Source organism: Peromyscus californicus, unplaced genomic scaffold (assembly GCF_007827085.1).
Source record: "Peromyscus californicus insignis strain IS unplaced genomic scaffold, ASM782708v3 Scaffold_21__1_contigs__length_65335640, whole genome shotgun sequence".
Taxonomy (NCBI): Eukaryota; Metazoa; Chordata; class Mammalia; order Rodentia; family Cricetidae; genus Peromyscus; species Peromyscus californicus.
In genome coordinates this window covers 12,016,647-12,037,865 of record NW_026294514.1, presented here as the reverse complement: position 1 = coordinate 12,037,865, position 21,219 = coordinate 12,016,647, and the positions used below count along the sequence as shown (strand labels likewise).

At 46.0% G+C, this 21,219-nt stretch overlaps 1 protein-coding gene across 1 annotated transcript in view; it reads right to left on the bottom strand.

Moving 5' to 3' along the window:
• Window positions 1-20,868, bottom strand: part of LOC128117542 (aldehyde oxidase 4) — a 66,742-nt gene extending 45,874 nt beyond the window's left edge. Inside the window, exons 1-7 of the mRNA XM_052749508.1 lie at window positions 20,700-20,868; window positions 17,261-17,314; window positions 16,943-16,946; window positions 11,623-11,719; window positions 8,680-8,788; window positions 6,515-6,641; window positions 2,022-2,083 (exon numbers count right to left, since the gene is read on the bottom strand). Of these exons, the coding sequence (XP_052605468.1) occupies window positions 2,022-2,083; window positions 6,515-6,641; window positions 8,680-8,788; window positions 11,623-11,719; window positions 16,943-16,946; window positions 17,261-17,314; window positions 20,700-20,753 (507 nt within the window). The 5' untranslated portion in view covers window positions 20,754-20,868. The remainder of the gene's footprint in view (window positions 1-2,021; window positions 2,084-6,514; window positions 6,642-8,679; window positions 8,789-11,622; window positions 11,720-16,942; window positions 16,947-17,260; window positions 17,315-20,699) is intronic.
• Window positions 20,869-21,219: the final 351 nt, after the last annotated feature.

Here is a 21,219-nt window from a genome sequence, read left to right as displayed (position 1 = left end):
AGATCTCATTACAGATGGTTGTGAGCCACCATATGGTTGCTGGGAATTGAACTCAGGACCTCTGGAAGAGCAGCCAGTGCTCTTAACCTTTGAGCCATCTCTCCAGTCCTGGTTGGTTTAATTTTTATTTGTTTTTTGTTTTTAGACAAGGTCTCTAGCATTTCTGAATGGTCCAGAACTGGCTGTGTAGCCAAGGACTTCTGATCCCCCTGCCTCTCCTACCTGAATGCTTAGATTACAAGCATGCACTGTCACACCTTCATGTGGTGCTCGGCTTCGTGCATGCTAGGCAAGCACTCTACCAACTAAACTATGCCCTGGCTCCTCAAAAATTTACAGTATTGGGAGTGAACTGGTATACTTTGAATTATTTTCGGTCAACAAAAATGATACAAAAGTAATTTTTGTCATGAAAAGTGGACCCTTTATGTTTCAAGATGTCTGCCCCTGTATGCACTAATCATATCTTCCAACTTTCTCTGTTCTTAGCTTTCAAGGTGACCTGGCTCCTGGCTTACTGCAGTCTCTGCTGCCTGGTGGTTAGATCTGGTTATGACGGGCAAGCTCCTTCTTGGAAGCTGTCTTTCTGTCCCCACCGCTGTGCCCCCTGACCATTGTGAACATTCCCTTCTTCGGTAACTCAGGCTTTCCTCCCCCCACTGTGCCCCCCAGGCTCATCCTTCCCACGGGCAGGAACTTCACTTCCCTGGGAAGTTCTGTGCTCGCTGTGTCCTCCGGCTGGGGAACAATGTCTGTGTGTTGGCCAACAGCTTCAAGTGTAAACTCTTTAGCCCCAAGCGGTATACTTTCTTTTAGTTCTGAAACCTCCACCACACCAACTTCTCTCCTTCTTCCTTTTCATTTTCACTCTGAGCCTTGGATGTTGGGTGTCTTTTTCTATGTCAACCAGTTCTCTTCCTTGTAATTTTTCTACTGCTTTTTCTCCAGCAATTTATAATCTAGCTCAAAATTCCCATTCTCTGAGAAGTTCTCTGCCTTTTCCTTTCCCTCAACTCTCTTCAGTCGGTGTTCCTTCAATCTATATGCCTGGTGGATATAGTAAGCATTTAATACCTGTCTTTCTTTCCTCCCCCTGGCCTTTCCTTTTCTACACTGGGGATTGAACTTTGGGTCTCATATGTGCTGGTGAGTGCTCCATCTCTGGGCCACACCCCAGGCTGCTTTTTGACTTGAGACAGGGCCTCACTGGGTGTCCCAGGCTGCTCTTGAATGCCTTCTATACTCCAGGGCATCTTGAACTTGACATTCTCCATCCCCGGCCTCAGTTCTGTGCCATAAAACTAGCTACTTTTTATTTTATTTTATTTTATTATTTCTACACTTCACTCTCTTCATTTATTGGAGTGGTAGAATAAATTTTATAATTCTCATAAAAGTGTCAAATTTGAAGACATAAACAAGATAGATGCTTAGGGCTTACTTATAAAAACACAACAGTGTGCTATTATACTCGTGAACTCAGAGTGACTGCCTGCACAAAACTGAGTCCACCAACACCGCACTGGGGAAGAGGTAGGGATTCATGACACTTCATCCCTTCCCGAGGAGCCGCAGGCTATATGTTTGCTGAGAGAGGGGAGTCGTATTCCTCAGTAGTGGAGCCACCAGCAAGCTCCCCTTGCTCAAGTGAATAACCCCTTACCCACGTTCATGTAAGCAACCCTAATTAAAATGCAGGGCGGGATGGGGGACACAGAAAAAGACATGAAGTTAGGAGGGGGACTTGTTGGGAAGAAGAAGGGGTTTAGTGTGGGTGGGGGGCAGGAAGAGAGGGTAATGGAGGGGATCACAATCAAAGGACATTACATACAGGTATAAAATTGTGAAAGAATAAATACAAATAAAAAATATAAACAGTAGGTGTCTGGCAATCCTCAATGGTTAGAATGGGCAATATCAGGGTTCACTTCTAGGGATAGTGAGTAAAATAGGTTATTTTATGTAAAAGTCCATTCACAAATTAAGTTAACAGAATATTAGCCTACAACATTTTAACTTACCGGTGAGAATGTTTTCCCACTTTCTACAATTGGTCGGTATCCAGTACATCGGCACAAATTACCTGATTAATAAGAAATGAATCAGGTCTTAAAGTCTCATCCAGAAACAGATGGCACAGCTATGCTTAGTGTTTTCAGCAAAATAGGAAAGCTTACTTTTGCTCTGAAACCCAGCAAGATTCTTTGAAAAAACACTTCCCTGGGAGATGTTCTTCAACAGCAGGCCATGTGATTACAGTTTTTGGGTTTTTTTTTTCTGAAACACTAGAGAAATCTTCACATTTCCCAACCAACTCTTCCTGCCTATCTCCTGCCTATACTCTAAACAGCATACATTTCCTCTGCCAGCAGGTTCGATCATGATAAGCAGTCTCCCTACAGATGCAAAGCAATGGAGCCAGTAGATCCTGCACTGAAGCCTCCAAACTGTGAGCCAAAACATACCCGTTCTCTTCATAAGTTAATTACCTCAGGCATTTTGTCATAGTAATGGGAAGTTGCCTAACACAGGGACCATTCTTGAAGGTCCCTGATTCTGTTCTCCAGGAGAATACTTCAGGCAGGACTGTTTCACTGATTGCCTGGATTCTGCAATAGGTGTGTTGGGTCATTTGTGAATTCACCTTAGTTTACTTGTTGGATCATAAGCTGGAGATTGCCTTGGATGTTCGTGAGCCCACTTGTGAAGGCACGGTCTGTATTCAATATGTAGCTGATACTGTTCAGTCAGTCAACATTTCCAAATAATGGTTGAAAGTAGGAGGGAAACCGCTATCCATAAAAAAGTGTATGAATCCAGGTGTGGTGGCACATGCCTTTGATCCCAGCACTCAGAAGGCGGAGTCCAGCCTGGTCTACACAGTGAGTTTCAGGACAGCCAGAGGCTATATAATGAGATCCTGTCTCAAAATTTTGAAAATACATTGTGCAAATTTTACAATCAGTTTGAATGGTAATTATGAAGAGGTCTGACTAACATTGGGAGATTCTCATACTGTTGAAATCATGCATAGAAAACCACACATAAAACAGATATACATACTCAAACCAAACAAACAAAAATCTGAGCCTAAAAGATGGACAAAGTCTTTGACAGTGATTGTTAGTGGGAGAATTGTGCATGAGTTTTTCTTTGCCTTTTAATTTTGGGAACATTTTCCCAATAGAAGACATTATAATTACACTCAAAAGAACACTTCAAATTATTAAGTTCCACTTCAATTTTACAAGTTCAGAGCCTATGGACTGGGTGTCCTTAAATACCCGGCAGAAAAGTGTGTGGAGAAATGATGCCGGTGAGCCATGTGGAAACGGGTTCTGGGGGAGCGCCTTCCTGCTTATTAAAATGGGGCCAGCTCAGGAATATACATATGCAAGAAGGGCTGCAGATTCCGTGATCTTCCTTTTTGGTAAGAGGGAGAGAAAAATCATAAACGGATCTAAACTTAGAATTTGTCTTCGTTGTGGAGCCGAGACAGGATGTCAAAAACATAGTCAGGGGGCATGAGTTAGAAGGTTAGGAAGGCAATGAACTCCTTCCTTCATAAAGAGACAAAGCAAACATAAGGTCTAGCATGAGCCAGGATCAGGGGTTTTGTTTTGGGCCACAGTCTTAAGTCTACAGTACCACAGAGGAACCCCGAAGGGGGAGCCCCAGGAGGATCCCAAAGAAGAGCCCCAGGAGGACCCCAGGAAGACATAACAGCTGGTAGGTTGCTTATACCTCGGTGGACGGCCACACACCTGTTTGCATCTGGCAGTAATTGAATGGGGGGGGTTATTGATAACAATAAAAAGAGCATACGTAAGGTTAGGAGGGGGAGGGCACTAGGGGAGTTGAAACTAGTGGTGGGTGGATATGATCAATATACACTGTATAAACATAAGAAACTTTCAAATAATAGAAAATATTAAATAAGAAAAAAATTGTCATGTCTGTATTTTATAATAATATACAGCCAAAAGGAAATGCATACATATATATTTTAATATCTTAAAGACATCCCCAGGATAATTGCACCAATGACAATATTTCTTCTAATTCTAAAGGGAAAAGGTGGAAATTAAAAAAAATCTCACTCCCTTAGTCTTGAAGGGCAAAGACTAACTTCAATGAAGCAATGGTTCGTACAGTAGCTGATTTAGAAGTTGTGTGCTTACACTATTACATTTTGATTTGAAATAAATTTATTTATGTATTTATTTATATTTTCTGTGTATGAATGCTTTGTATGTGTGGATGAATGTATGTATATATGCATGTATGTGTACTATGTGCATGCTTTGTGCCAGCAGAAGCCAGAAGAACTAGAGTCACACATAGTTGGCAGCTGTCAAGTGCTGCTGGGAACCAAGTCTAGATCTTCTGCCCAATCAGCAGGTATGTTGTGGAATGTTAGCTTAAGGTGTGTTACATTGTTTGTGCTGTGGAGTATTTGTTTAATGACGCAAAGATGTGTTGCATTCTTCTATGTTGCATTTGTTTAATTCTGTGAAGCTGTGTTACTTTGCCTGCCTAAAACACCCGATGGTCTAATAAAGAGCTGAACTAGAGGTGACGGAGAGGCGGGGCTTCAAGGCGGAGAGAATAAATAGGAGGAGAAATCTAGGCTGGAGAGAGGGAGGAGCCGGAAAAAAGAGAAGGAGAGAGGACGCCAGGGGCCAGCCACCCAGCCACGGAACCACCGAGGAAGAAGGAAAGGAAGCTGTATAGAATAGAGAGAGGTAAAAGCCCAGAGGCAAAAGCTAGATGAGATAATTTAAGAAGAGCTGGCAAGAAACAAGTCAAGCTAAGGCTGGGCATTCATAAGTAAAAATAAGTCTCCATGTATTTATTTGGGAGCTGGGTGGTGGGCCCCCTAAGATTAAAAAAAAAATCCACTGCATTGGTATCCTGAGCCACTGAGCCATCTCTCTAGCCCCTGCACTCACTACATTTTGTTTTGACTTTTTTAGACAGGCCCCTCTCACGATCTCTCCTCTGCCTCTCACTCTGTAGCTGGTGTTTTCCTGCTTCAGCCTTACAGGTATGCACCACCGCACCTCTTAACTGCTTTGCTTTGAACTGCACTGTATACTATTGTTTTCCTGGGACTGTGAGCATGAATGCTATCAGTGTGGCCAACACTTATAATTTTAGAAAGAGCACAAGTAAATGCTTTGTGAGCCAAATACACTCTTCAAGCTATCAACTCAGAGTAAGGTGATCTACCTCTTGAATAGTGTCTGCTCTCTCCCACCCTCAGTGCTGAGGACAGCATGTAGAGCTAGGCAGGTGTACCCCTAAAGCCCTCAGTGCTGAGGACAGCATGTAGAGCTGGGCAGGTGTACCCCTAAAACCCTCAGTGCTGAGGACAACACACAGCTAGGCACATAGTACCCTAACATCTTCATTGTTGAGGACAGCACACAGCTGGGCAGGTGTACCCCTAAAACCCTCAGTGCTGAGGACAGCACCCAGATCTAGGCAGGCGTACCCCGACACCCTCAGCTGATATTCCATCTTTTTCATGTTGGCCATCATGTGAATTATAGTCAGGAATCATGATGGCTATAGTCCATCTCTATCCGACTGTCTGTACCCAGGAAAAAAGTCAAACAAAACGCCAAGTCCAAGATCTCTGATTCTCAAAGCTCTTAATACTCATTGTATTACTCATTACTTTACTGAACAACAAAAAGATTACTGGTTGCTTAATCAATTCAGGCTTGGTTAAAATTACAACCAAAACTACAGGCCACAGCAGTTTACTGAAAATTTTGAATGAAGCTGTTGAGAGAAGATATGAAGGAACATTTATACGTCAATTCTGAAACCATTTAAGTTGAACTTTGACCTAGCTTTCTTCTGCATCTTTTTTTTTTTTTTTTATCATAATCGAGTTTCTGTCTGTTCTGTTTGTGGAATGGGACAAGGAGTTTCCTTTAATATCTCTTAGTTGAATCAACACTATTAATACTTTAGATTTCATACCCCTAAACTAGAAAGGTTTGTAATAGAAACTACATTTGTTAACATGTCTTTCTAGATACAAAGTCAGAATTTTCACACTTAGATTTATCAATATTTTTGTAAGAATTGAATTGCTCACTGTTTGTTTATGATAACCCATTGTTTCTGAGGGCCCCCAAACAGCCATCACATAAAGATATACAGTACCCCCAAATCTTTCCTCCTTTCTTTGTAGGATTAATTTTAATAAGCAGTGTTAGTGAATGATTTAGACTCACTAATTAAAACACAAATAGCAAAATCTTATTATTCCACTCTGCCCACATTTCCGTGTTTGGAAAAGGCTGTATTAGCATTAGCGTAGGCGTTAAAATACCATGAAAGCGTCAGTAAAGGAAAAGTCTTATGATGAAGCCAGTATGGTCTCAACTACCAGTCTCAGGGCTGCAGAACCAAGACAGCATCTGTTTGCCCCAGTGTCTTTCTGAGGAGCTGGGCCACCCATCTTTAGCTCCCCGAGTCTTGCCCGCCAAAGCCTCACCTCCAAGCGCCTCAGTGATCTGATCAGGTGTCGGCTCCGGGTGGTTCCTGAGCAGCGTGTAGATGGACATCACCATGCCAGGGCTGCAGAATCCACACTGCGTGCCATGACACTTGGCAAGCCGTTCCTGAGAGACAGAGGCACACCATCAGTGCGTTAGACCTTTGGCCTGGCGTGCTGGCCAGCAGCACAGAGTCTAAACTTTCTGAAAATAACTTCGGGAGAAAGGCTCGCTTCCGGAGGAAGAAGATGCATTTCTTAAAGTCAGATTCATGGGCTTTTGCTTAAAAAAAAAAGAAAAAGAAAGGCCTAGTATCAGAGGCCTTCTCACGCCTGCTTTCTTTTTCCTTCCAGTAGCCCGCTCACTCTGTCACCTTGGATGACGTATTCAACTTTTCTTCATTTTTACAACTAGGGTGATAGTGGCCCACACTTTACAGGATAAATGAACGTATGGGAATCATTCAGCAGGCTCTGGACAGGCATCTTCATGCTCTTTCCCATTTAGATTAGAGAATTTTTGGTGGACTAAATGTTACAATCTATATATTTTAAAAATTGAGCATCTATTTCATATTGCGGGGCTAGTCACACGTTTAAATCGTGCAATTCAATCTTACACAGAGAAAACAGTGGGGAAAATGTCAATTTCTTTGCTCTACACAGAATCCCTAAGCCAGGAAGCTGCAAATGGAACCAGGACTGCCAGTCCAGGCTATCTGACACTCCACATTAACCCAGCTGGCTTGAGTATAATTTTAGTGCTCTCAAATCAACATTTCCCCCCCAAACATCATGGCTTCTTTAATGAAAGCCAAATACTCTGTCTGTGGTTCAACTGAAGGGACAGACAATATTTTAGTTAGGGGACAACATGGCTGCATTGGATTTATGGCTACATGGCCGTCATGTCTGCTCTGATAGATAGTCCAGACTGTAGAACCTGCTGGTGTGTTGAACACCTGGCTCTCTCGGGGAGACGGAGGCCTTCACGCGCAACTCCTTTACCAAATTTTATTGTACAAATACCTCCACTACCACGGCAAGTACAATTTATAAAAACCAGGGTACTTTAAGGGAGTCTAGTTTAATTTGACTATGGATATGTTTAAAGACAATCAGCAGAAACCTGCAAATTTAACAATAGGCTTTTGTGAGCTGGGGCAAGCTTTCTCCAGGGCACCATTGAACAAATGTGACTCGTGTCCCATCAAGACTTAGGAGAGTTAAATTTACTAAACACAGAAGGTGAATGCTGGGTAAATCTACAGAACACAGCTATTTGAGCTAACGGCTGAAAGATATGAACAGGTCTCTGTCAGGAGTAGCGGGCAGTCAATGAAGCCTCCGTGTTCCAGCTACAGCCTTTCAAGGAAGAAGTCCAAGGGAAAGACTCTTCATCCTTCTCTTTCTACATTCTGCCTTTAAAGCTCACCTAGCAGGAGTTCCTGCTCAGTCATAAGAAAACTGCCACCCTTTCTTTGAAGAGCCCTCCAGACTTGAACAACCACCCTGCTGCATTTTAATTGTAGCCAGTATTTGGGGGATTTTTCCGGAGCCTTCTCACACACAGCTAAACTCTCCTCAGTACCCCACACTTTGGAACAGTGAGAAATGAAGAAGTCTATTTTCTATAAACTTTGGTTTTCTACCTCATTTTCTTCTTGAGTAAGACTGTCCTTGTCTGTTAGTTACTGGCAAGAACAGAGCTAAGAAGGTCTCTCGGGTTAAGTTGTCTTTACAGTCGATGACAGCATCTTGAAGAAATGTCTGAAAAAGATTCCTAGCCACGAAGCACTGACTCTTCCAGAACAAGAATGTAAAAGCTTAAAGAGTTTCAAGCTTGGAGAGCTCGGGAGAGCACACCAGACTATGAGCTTGGGGACCCCAGGAGAACACACTAGACTATTATGGACCATGACTGTTCCAGCTTGGAGACCTCAGGAGAACACACCAGACTATGGGACATGCCTGAAAAACTTCGAGAACTTGGGAGAGCACACCAGACTATGGACCATGTCTGTTTCAGCTTGGAGAGCTTGGGAGAGCACACCAGACTATTATGGGCCATGACTGTTCCAGCTTGGAGACCTCAGGAGAACACACTAGACTATTACGGGCCATGCCTATTCCAGCATCTGGTCCCCATCACATTGTGATCTTACCTGCACGGGGTGAATCCTCTTTTTGATGCTTCCCACACCTTCCACTGTGGTAATGGCTGCCCCATGGAGAGAACAGATGGGCACCAGGCATGCTGTTGCTGGGTAGTGGCTGTGATGGGCTAATGTAAAGAGAACACACTGAAATCATGGGGAATGGGTGACAAAGAGTCGGGTGTTATTTCAGTCCCTGAGAATGACAAGGTTGTATTTCCCCAACTGTGGCGAAGATGACCTATACAACCGTAGACTTCTGGCCATGCCTGAGAAAGACCTTACATATGATAAGTGGAGGAAGTAAAGCGGGGGGCATGTTCCTTCTGGACTCCTAAGGGACCTTCTTTCACCTCTTATTTTATTATTTTCTCCTTTGAAGGCAAGTAAGGAAGTGTTCCTCTTTGGATCATAAATGTCCCTGAAGGCCTCAACCCTACACAAAGAACTACAGGCAACTAAGGATGATGGGAGTGGCAGAAAATAGTCTTCCTCAGGGAAGAACACAGCAATTGGTTATCCAATACCAAATGGTCAGCCCTGGAAACGCACGAACCAACTGAACAGGTTATAGTTGGGAATTCATATGTGTCTATCTTTCTCCCTGCATTTCTCCCTTCTTGTTTTAGCATGTGTGTGTGTGTGTGTGTGTGTGTGTGTGTGTGTGTGTGTGTGTGTGTGTATGTGCACATGTCCATACATGCATATAACAGCAATTAATGAAAAAAGAGGCCATGAATTTAAAAGAAGGCACAGAGAGACATTTGGGAGGATTTGAAGGGAGGAAAGGGAAGGGGAAATGATGTAATTATATTGTAATCTCAAGAATAAAATAAAAAGGAAATGTCCCCATAGGCTCATGTTCTGAGCACTTGCTTCCTAGCTGCTGGTGTCATTTGTGGGGCTAAGGAGCCTGTGTGTAGGTGACGGTGGTGGAAGCAGGTCCAGTGAGTGTGCCTGAAGGTGACAGCCTGGCACCAGGTTCATCGATGGCCTCTACCATGAAGTGAACTTTGCCTCTTGTTCCCTCTGCCACAGATGGAGGTGCCATGCTCCGCCTCCCTCACTCAGAGACTGAAGTCTCCCGGAACTCAGGGCCTGTTGGAGCCCACAGAGGTTTCCTAGTGAGATCTGAGCTGGCTTTACCAGCAGGGCTGCATAAGAGGATGATTGGACCACAGGCCTGGGGACCAGTGTTTGGAAGGATCTGTACTTGGTTTGTGTCTAGCAAGGGGGAGGTCTTTTGCCTCACCCCCTGGCATTGTTATAATAAAGTTTTGAATAAAGTTCTGGGTTGGTGGATAAGGATCCAGGCCCTCCTGAGGCTATCCTGTGTTTCTGTCTTTCCTCTCGCCATCTAGGTATGTTTTTCTATCTAAATATTTCTCACTTCTCCCTCCTTAAGAGATTCCTGGTCATTAAAACATTATAGATAGAATGTCTCTATCTGTAAGTTGTTCTGATCCATATCTTGGTCACAGTGGTAAAAAGTAACTACTACAAGAGACCAGGAAAGTTGGACTTGAATACCGAGCAGTTTAGCCCATGATCCTCCAACCATGGGATGCTTCCAAGAACAGGAATATTCTTGTATCCTGGTCCAATTAAGTTAGAATCTCTGGGCTGAGATCAGCTAGTCACTGGTTAGGCTCTTTAGATGATGTTACTGTTTCACCACAATTATCTTTCATCTCTTCCTTCTCTCTTTTCTTCCTTTTCTTTAGTGTGTATGTATGTATGACTCTGTGTGTGTAAGAGAGAGAGTATACAGATACGTGTGTGTGTCAGTATGTACGTGTGTAAGTGTATGTATACATGTGTGCAGAGGTGTGGATGTGTATGTATGTGTGTATATGAGTGGATATGTGTGTATGTACATGTGTATGTATGTGAGTGAGTATGAGGGCATGTTTGTGAGTGTGTGTGCGTGTGTGTGTGTGTGTACACACACACACGCACACACATCTTTGCCCGTCTCCCTTTCTGTTTTCTCACAGTGTCCCACACCTCTGTTCTCAAGCTCTTGCTGCCTTTCGGATGGTCTGACTGAGACCATCCGAACCTGTGTCCTCAGCCAGACCATCCGAAAGGCAGCAAGAAGTTCATGAAACTTAATTTTTTTTTGCTGCTCTTTCTCAGTTTTAAATGTGGGTGACAACCACACCCTCGTGAGGTTGTTTGGAGAACTAAATTTGATGACATACCTAATATGTAAGCATTTCCAACAGTGCAGGACATTCAGTAAGCATCCAGCAGATGCTGCTGATTGCATCAGCACATTGTTGTTTCTGCTCACACACCCAGTAAGTTATAACTCCTGAGAAGAGATGCCTCTAAACAGTAAAGCTCTGTATAGAAACACCTGCTGGACAATGCCCTAGAGACAGTACCCTAGATGTGTCCCCAGCTAACCTGCCACTTCTCGCCTCCTCAGCTTTTCCTCTTCCAAGTTCTATAGTTTGTGAATGGTACCGCCCACGCGTCATCCATGGCAAAACCCTGGCACTTGCACTAGACAACTCCACCTTCATCTCCCCATTCCGCCAGAGAGCAGATTTGCATTTTAAGGTCAAGGTGAGGCAGTTGGATTTGAGCAATCACTCATCCTCCTGGGAAAATGACTCTTACTGTATGCCACGGCCTAAAGCTCACCACGACTATAACTCTGCATTAGCCGTTCTTGCAGACACTTCTCTGAACCCCCTGTTCAAAAGCAAAGGGACTATTTTACAGCAACAGAGAACCGAGCCCCGAGAGCTCGGAACACGGGACAAATAAGTCCTGCTGGGCAGAACATTTGCGGGAAAGAGATGGAGGCAGGGTGAGCATGTTGGAGACTTGGAGACAGGAGGGAGGGGCGCATAGTTTCAGGGAAAGCCAAGTCTTCATTGGCGAGGCCCCTCGCCCTTCCCAGATGTGCCCAGAGCATGGCCAGGCCAGTGCAAAGGATACTGGATCTTCTTGCTCTTGGGATCATATCGTGACACCATCACTGTACAGGCCCCGCAGCCTCCGCTCCCACAGCCATACTTAGTGCCTGTGAGACGGACTGGAAGGAGGAGAGTCAAGGAAAAGGGACCCAAGTGGCTTTAGTTGTTACCTTTCTCTCCCTCGGGTGCCTATAACAAGCGGCGTGCTCTGGAGTCTCGGACCGTGCTGGTCACAGCTTCTTGGTGAAAGGGGTTGGTTCAAGTTGCCGTTTATATCTCAGCTCATTGATGAAAACTGAGGAGGGACTGTTCAAGAGACACAGCAGCTTTCTGAAAACTGGGTCCCACGGCATTTCTGAATATAAGAATTTCCAATTCAGCTGGGAAGGCGATGAAATAGTAATCGGGGAGCCAGCTCAGTGGTAGAGTGCTTACTTCCTGAAGCCTCGGGTTCTATCTTTGGCCCCCAAAAGAACACTAACTAATAAAAAAGAACTAGCAGATGCTGGCTATTGTGATTTATACTTATTACTACTGGGATTTGGGAGTTTGAGGCAGGAGGATTGCTGCAACAGTCTGGGTAACATAGGGAAATCTATCCAGTGGGTATCGGGCAGTGCCTTGCAGTCAAACTCCAGATATTTCTGCAGTGAGCCATGCTTACACTCTTCCTGAGTAGGACACGCAGATTACACGAGTCTCCTGTGATCAGCTTAGGGTTTGTACCCAAATGCAGTGTGGAAAAGCTCACGACCTCTACAGAATTCAGAACTGTGGGTAATGGAAGATGAATCCATATGGTGTCATTTCTTTGGATGTTACAGAAGGTGGTTTGTGTAAAATTCAGAGAAATCCTCCTGGGAGGCTTAATTTCCTCCAGTACAGCAGTATTTACTTTTGCTGTCTTGTGGAATTAGAAAACATCAACCTCAGGGCTGAGGCTACAGGACAGCAGCAGACCAGACCAGTTTTTGCCTAGCATGCGTGCAGCCCTGGACTCAGTCCCCAGTTTAGCAAATAACAATGATAACCTTGGCTCTTGGGCTGGTCCTATCGACATCACTATGGCAGAAAAATTGCATATTTCCTCCAAGAGAGAACAAATGATATATTCAAATCCTCTCCTTTGGGTGCATCCAGGAGTCTATCAGAGTTGGCTTGGGACCTTTTCAGGCCAAAGGATTTTATGGGTGGAGCCGATAACTGGCTCAGGCAGGGGGGTTGAGTCATTTCTTCCTGTAAATTGCTACCTTTGATGAAGTGCTGCAGTCAGGAGACTTGTGGTTTTTGGAATCCCTAGCTGAGGAGTTCTTTGCAGCCTTTCCCAGAAGGCTTTGCACATGTGACTCTGTTCTTTAATTCTGAGCCAGTTAAGGCAGCTCAGGGCTGAGACCGAGGGCTGAAGGTGGCGTGGGTCAGACCTTACAGCACTCCAGTGAGTAGGGCACAAAAGGCAAGGAGTCGTTTGTCCCTGCTTTGGGAGTCTGGAAAACCCAAGTGCTGTCTGGTTCAAAGGCGGAGCTGAGCCTTCACTCGGTCAAGCAGAGCTGGGCTGTGTGTTTTAGCTGTCCCAAGTAAAACATGGACGCCTGATTCCTCTAACCCCTTTGCCCTCTGGACAGCTACCAGCTAGTTTCAAGACTCCCTGCCCTCACAGAAAGCCACGATTGGTTCCTTATGCACTCTATGAGCTCGTCTTGGGGCTCATCATTGGACGGTGTGGCCAGATCAACTCAGGACCCTCAGTTAAATCTGAACTTCAACTAAACAACTGATAATGATGTAGGATGAGTATGTCCTGGGCAATCTCAAATTTGACGAGTTGTGCTTTGTTTTTTATAAATGCTGGATACAGAAACATGACTCAGGCTGAGTAGAAACAGTGTGTTGTAAGTTTGTTTTTTTGGTTCTTTGCATAGAGGAGATTTCTCACTGCCCCCAAGATGAACAGCGCTGCAGCATTCTTAGAAGTTGCCTTAGACTAACCGGACAGACAACGCACACCGGGGACATGCCACCAGAGCCAGACCCGGTCTTTTTCTCTAAGGCTCGCACTGATTATTTTGTCTTTGTTTTCCATCACATCTCTCCATCCTCACCTTCAGCTCCTCACATTTGCTAACAAAAACTTTATTTCTCCAAAACACAATAGTCCTTTGCCTCTGGCCCCATGCCTCTGATTGGAACACCCTTGGCTTCAACACTTCAGCTTTTGCGGGAAAGTTGTACTCAACCCTATCTCACCCTCTCTCTCCATGTCTGGCTGGGCATCCTTTCCTGTGCTTTACAACATGGCTCCCATCACTCCCCTCCCCCCCTGCCCCGTGTGCCGTTATGGCCGTCCCCTTCACTACGATGGGCCAAAGGCAGTGCCTGTCTAGCTTCTGGATACTCAGTGCTTCAAAAAATTTGTTATCTGAATAAATTCAGACTGTGGTTTTTCTTTGTTTTTAAGATAGGGTCTCTATGGTTCAGGCTGGCCTCAAATTCACTATGTAGTTTGGGAGGACCCTGAACGTCTGACCCTCCCACACACCTTTAGTGTGCTGGGATTACAGTGTGCACCATTACACTTGGTCTCTGTGGTGTCAGGAACTGAACCCCAGGCTTCATGAATGCTAAGGCAAGTACCCCACCAACTAGTGATTCCTCAGCCTCTTGAGTGGGTAAGAGTTATTTGGAAAATTACAGAGCTGGATGCTGGGTGTGAGGAGGACGAGAGTTTGGGAATGCTTCTGAGTTATCCATGTCCACAGTTTTAGCCCAGAGCTAAGATCCCACAGAGATGAACTCACTCTGACATTCTGCATCCTCTGCCTCTGCAGATCTGGGCAGGCCAGTGGGGGATGGGTGTGGTGACTCTGGGGACAAAGGCCACCACAGCTCCTGACTTTGTGCGTGGAGGAGGTGGCACAGTAGACAGGAGATGCTATGATCATCGTGTGTCACAGTGATCTGGGCATGATACCTAAGCCAGGGCCTACGTCAGCAGTAAATTGGGTTTTGTGGGGCCTGATAGTTCTGCAATATGAAAAGCACAATATAAGGAAAGATTATAAACCAAAAAAAAATATGAATGTAAACATAGGACCAGGACCTGGGGAAGGCCTGCAGGAGTCCCGTGAACATGCTTTAGGTTGGCGCTATTGCTAGCAGAGACAAGCATTCATTCCTTCCTGTAACCATTCATCAGTAGCACCCACCAGGGAACAGGTTAGAGTAACATCCGCACCCTGTTCTAGAACTCTTGACTCTAATCAAAAGTTGGGGCCTAGAGCTCCGGAGAGCCTCATTTATCCAGAACGGTGTGTTTATATTAGTTACCATCGAGCAACGTGCAGAAGGAGCATTGGGAATCTGGGGGTCAGGGGTTTCACTTAGGGTTGGTTCTGGCCATGGTTACCTGGGCACCTGAATTTTCAGCTTATTCCTGATTTTGCTTCCTTTTGGGAAATCTAGAGAAGGCTCAGCAGAATGTGTGTGGACTTTAGAGGTGATTTTTGTGAGCCACGATGTGGGTGCTGGGAATCGAACCCAGGTCCTCTGGAAGAGCAGCCAGTGCTCTTAACCACTGAGCCATCTCTCCTAGAGATGATTTTTAAAGGGAAGGCGGTGATGGGTTTTGCCGACCAACGGTGAGATTTTGTAGTGGGGCCGAGGGGAGCTAGTGGGATGGGGAGGAGGGTTTCGGCTGTGTGGACTGAGTGGGAGAGGGACCCTAGACAGTATGGTCCTCACCAGGAAGGGGCTGTAAAATGATGATACAGGAAGACGGATGTAAGGCTCGAATAGAGAGAGGGAGTCTGGAGAGAAAAATTCGGCACCAGGGACAGGCTATTTCTAGAACACCTTCGTCAAGGTAAGCAATGAAGTGTTATTTGAGGCCTGTTAATTGGGAGGTGGGGAGGCAGACGGAGAAAGGACAGTATCTTGTTCACCACTGAATCCCAGTTGCCTGACCACAGAGCCCAGTGTGTCTCTGTGTGTCCACATGGAGGCCAGAGGCCAACCTCAGTGTCATTCCGCAGGCACAGTCCGTTTGAGGAAGGGACGATCTCTCACTGGTCTGGCACCGGACAAGTAGGCTGTCCATGAGTTCCAGGCATCTGCTGGTCCCTGCCTCCCCAGTGTGCCACTCCTGGCATTTTTAATGCTTTTTTAAAGTGTTGAACTCATGTCCTTGTAAGATAAATGCATTATTGACTGAGCTGTGCCCCTTGCCCCAGTGAGTATGTATTTTTTTAAAAAAATAATAGTCTCACGGGAAGAATGAGACAGACCACCCTGTTCTTCCATGACCCAGCTCTCCTGGATTGATGACGTCCACATGGCTATAGCAGGCTGTAGTGGGACACTAAAACCAGAGCTTGGGCTAGAGAGATGATCACTGGGTAAAGGAGTCTGCTACTGAACCTGAATCTGATGCTGATGCCCAGAGCTCATGTGGTAGGAGCAGAGAACTGACTCCTTCAAGTTGTCCTCTTTTCTCTCTCTCTGTCTCTCTGTCTCTCTCTCTGTCTCTCTCTGTGTCTCTCTGTCTCTCTGTCTCTGTGTCTCTGTGTCTCTGTGTCTCTCTGTCTCTGTCTCTGTCTCTCTCTGTCTCTCTGTCTCTCTGTCTCTCTGTCTCTCTCTCTCTCTCTCTCTCTCTCTCTCTCACCAAATGTGGAAAAAAGAGCCCAAACTCAGGAACTTAGCAGTGGTTCCGTATTGGTAACTGGGGGACAGCTTATGCAGAGCCCACCTGTTACAGACACATTTACACGCCTGTGTGTGCAGTCCTGTGCGAGCTCATGTAGAGATTGTGTGACCACAGCCCCACGGTCACTAGCCAGTGCTGGTCCCTCACTGTTGCACTCAGACACAAGAGACACTTCTTGGAGAACTGTTTACCAGCATCTGATGGAAACCTTGGAGGAAAGGAAAACCGAGCCCAGACAGAAAAAAGAATAAGAAGGTCAGAGGTAAAAATCTGAGAGGACATCGATGACACGTCAGGATTTTGAAATATATTTATAAAAATTTGTTTTCTCTGCTAAGAATTAGGCAAGGGTGTAGGAGGAGTCAGCTAAAAAGTCCTGTGGGGACACCATTATCAGGGACACACGCCCTGAACATTTGGCAGGGCACAAGTTTGCCTAGAGATGTTTAATCACTGGAATGCGTACGGCCTCAGAAGCCGTGAAGTTGCTGCCAGAGTAAACACTCACACTCCACTGGAGGGTTCTTTCAGTTTTGTTCACGTGAAAATACAATAAATCAAATATGAATCCATAAATCCATTTTACATCCATACAGCCATTCTCTGAACTCCAACTAGACACCACAAGTGGAACACAAGTCACTTACCTAGAATGAATGCAGGTGACTTTTCTGATCATTATTTTTAAAAGATTTATTTTTATGAATTGTATTTATGTGTCTGTGTCTATATGAATGTGTGCTGTGTTTTTGTGCGTGCGCGCAAAAGAGGGCATCAGCTCCCTCTGGTGCTGGATGTGTGAATCGCCAGGTGGTTGTGAGCTGTCTGATGGGGGTGTTGGGACTTGAACTCAGTTCTTCTGGAGGAACGGTAACTGCTCTCACCCCCGAGGCACCACCCCGCCAGCCCTTCTGATCATGTCTCCCCATTTCCTCCCCATTTGCAGTCAAAGGATATGAACTTCCCTCACATAGAACAGCAGGATGACTTCGGGATCAGCCCTCTTCTCTATGACCTACATTGGGAAAGAAGAGAGGGGGTTGGGGAAGATGTCATCATGGCTTACAGCAACCAAGTCTTTGTTTGGAGGGCATGTTTATAATATGGGTGGCTTTACAAAAACCTCTTATTAGTGATTCTTGAACCCAAAAGTCTGGAGAAATAGTGAAGCTTTATTTCAATGTCTGAATTTTCTATCATCTATGACAAGCGTTTACTCTTGACTTCCTCGGAAAGGATTGAAGGGGAATCAGACACACAGAAATGACTCTGATAATTCATAGCCATAGAGAGTTGTAAAAGTATGTTAGCCAGAGAGGATGCTCCTTAGCACCAGGGCCTTCGCTTCCCAGCTCTACCAGTACGTGAGGGAAAGCCAAGTGGCACCCATCACAGCTCTCCCCTCACCTCAGCGCCTCGTGTTACTGGAGTTGGCACAGAGGGAAGCCCGCTGCCCTCGGGACCTGGAGGAACCCAGCCAGTCTCTCTGCTGGGACAGCCAGGCGAGATGGGGAAAGCAAGTCGGAATGCCCTGACCCGGAAGCAGAGCAGCGCGGAACCCAGACTCGGAGGGCACGGTCCTCCACCGCGCTTTGTGTTCACATGGCCTTTGTGCAAGGCAAACGGACCACTGATGTCTTCGCTCTACACCGCCTGTTTGCAGTTCTCCTTCTAAAGCCCTCAGAAGATTTACCAATGCAGAGATCAGCCCAACACCCACACTACAGACTCTGTGTGTGTGTGTGTGTGTGTGTGTGTGTGTGTGTGTGTGTGTGTGTGTGTAGGGGCCTACAGAGGCGGAGCATCCGAATCTCATGTTCTTTAACACCCTAACTGTGAGACCAGGGAGATGATTGACAAGCTGGGAACAAGACAGCAACAGGGGCTGACAACCAGACGAACTCTGCAGATCCTTCCTCCTGTTTCCTCTGTCCCTAGATCCAGGCCTGATGACTCTTAAGGCTTGGATTTCCTGCTACAGCATTCCTGGTAAATACTGTACTTTCCGTCCTCACATCAGCAGGCCTCCGATTGCCACACTGCTGTCCCCGTCAGTCATGCCTATCTCAGGTCCAAAGAGCACCGAGTACGGCAGGGCTCCAAAAGAAGAGTGGGATTTGCTTTGGAGCAGTTACAGCCTGCCTGCTGCAAATCAGGCGTCAAGCAGCCAGCGTCCCCAGCCACTTAAAAAGATCTCGGGAACTGTGAGAAGGAACAAACCTCTTCTCAGGAAGCACATGAAAGGGGAGCAAGCTCATCAATAATCGCCAGTGTGTAAATAAAAACAACAACGAAGCCAGGCAGCGGTGGCACACGCCTTTAATCCCAGCACTCGGGAGGCAGAGGCAGGCGGATCTCTGTGAGTTCGAGACCAGCCTGGTCTACCTAATGAGTTCCAGGACAGGCACCAAAACTACACAGAGAAACCCTGTCTCGAAAAACAAAACAAAACAAGCAAACAAACAAATAAAAAAACCAACAATGACAGGAAGAGTAGCAAAATGCAGGACGTCAGCCTGTAGCAAGCACCTGCATGCCAGATATCGACGAAACAGATATTTTCACGGAGAAAGCGCTTGGCATTCCGCCCGCCCACTGTGGAGAATGCAGCAGCCTGTACTGTATTTTGGCAAGCCACCAGGGCGATCTATGAAATAGCCTTGCTGTGATTTCACGGTCACCCAGCAGCTCTCTGCTGAGGAGTCTATGGAAGGGTGTTCATCCAGCATTGGGGGAGGGGGGGGGCTTGGGGGGGGGAACAGAAAGGTGCCTGTGCCTCCAACAGCAGGGCAAGCCCCCGACAGATAAGCTCACCCTAGAAAGCCATGCACTGATGAGGCAAATTTTCACAGAGGAACGTGTACAAATCCAAGACCAGTGCTGAGTTCCCCAAACCAAACCAAACCAGAGGAGGGTGGCATTTCATGCCGCTGTTTTCACAAATCCAGAAGCCAGGCATTCATGCACTACAAACATGGCCTCTGCCTCAAGGGAACACCTGTACTTCGAAGTGGGCACGTGAGAAGCAGTTGGGAAAGATACAGGTTTGAAATGGTCAGGAAAGCATAAGGGGAAGGCACAGAAAAAGAATGTTGACATAGGAAACAGAAGCGGAGCCTTGGGGAGTCTGTGGGGTGGTAGGCACTCATGGACACTGTGCCTCAGTCAACTTGAGCCCTCGGTCTAAAGAAAGGAGCCAGCTGTGGCCATGACACCCTCTTCAGGGTTGTGTAGATTGTCCCCTTTTGTGGCATCTATAATTTTTCCGAGAAATACACAGGATAAAATGAGCTAACAGCTCTTACACTTCAGATATGAATTCAAGAGACTGGAAACTGGTGTTGGGGAGCGTGGAAGTGAGCATGTTAGCACTGAAACATTAAACAACATTGAAGGACAAGTCAACAAAGGCCATTTCCCCCACCCACAGACTTGCCATCCTTAGACGGTCACTCAGCCGCTTCGCAGCTGATGTCCTGGGCTCTTTCGGGTTGTTCCAGATTGCCATTAAAAAACTCAGCAACTGCCGGGTGGCGGTGGTGGCACACACCTTTAACCCCAGCACTCAGGAGGCAGAGCCAGGCAGATCTCTGTGAGTTCGAGGCCAGCCTGGTCTACAGAGCGAGATCCAGGACAGCCAACAAAACTACACAGAGAAACCCTGTCTTGAAAAACCAAAACAACAACAACAAAACAAAAAAAAACCCAAAAAAACCCAAACAAACAAACAAACAAAACACTCAACAACACAGCACCAGTGAGGTTTGGGAAACAAGAACCATAACAAATTCCTAAAAAGTTTAATTTAATTTTCCTTGTTAATTGCCACACACAAGTAAATATGAATTCTGACTATAAAGCCCTCCAAACTTCCCATGTGCTAGTTTTCACCTTAAGAACAAAGTTGAGAACATCTTCCGGCCCTGTCCTCTGCAGAGGCTGCCTACCCACTGCATCGCCTGCCAGAGGTGCTTCTGCCTCCGGGGTGATGATGGGCTAGGCTGAGGGAATTGCTATCGTATGAGAGTCCTTGGCTGTGGTTACCTTCGGGGTCCTGCCTCTTTCCTGTGTAAAGGACAATAGTGAACTCAGGCGGCCCTCATATCTAGCCAACACCGAAGGGACGTCAGCCTCTCACCCCTGCAGCGTGAAGCTGCCCTGTCAGAATTTGCGCTTGTCACCATAAACAAATAAAAGGTTCTTTTTCTTACCGACTCCAAGTGAAAATGGAAAGCAAGCCGACACCCCACAATTTCATAATTTGATGCCAAAAATGGAGATAATGACTCATGTTTAAATTTGTACCCCTACTAAAGAGATAAGGAGATGCACCACAGTGAAGAAGTCAGACTTTTGCCCTCCGTGAAGGAAAATCCACATTAGTCATGCCAGAAACTTACCTTCCTTCCGTTCACAAAAAAAATCAGCTCATCAGGATCGGAAACGGAGGGCATCGTGTCAATGGAAAACCAAAACCACAAAAAGGAGACAGTTTCCTGCCGGCAAATCTACCTATCTGTCTGTCTCAGGTACACCAGAGCAGGAGCGTGCGTGTGCTGGAGCAGTGAAAGTCGGCAGTGCAGCCCAACGCTGGTGATTTATAGTCCTGCTGGCAGCCCTGCCTGCCTGGCCCACAAGGCTTGGCAACTCTTGGCAGCATCTGGTTCTCTCTCTGGCATGAGTGAGTCAAGAATTCCCGTGGCTGCTTGAAGTGACTGGTTTATCCATGGTGGGTTTAGACTCTGGCTAATCTCTGAGAGGTGACTTTTAGTTCAATGATAACAATGGCCCTTAGAAAACTAACCAGCCTATCAACCAATACCATGCTGTCCGCACTAGGGAGACTGATCCCTTCTCCGGTTTTTCTTGTGTTTGACTGCAAAGGGAGAGTCTCTCACGACTGTGGTGAAAGACCTCAAG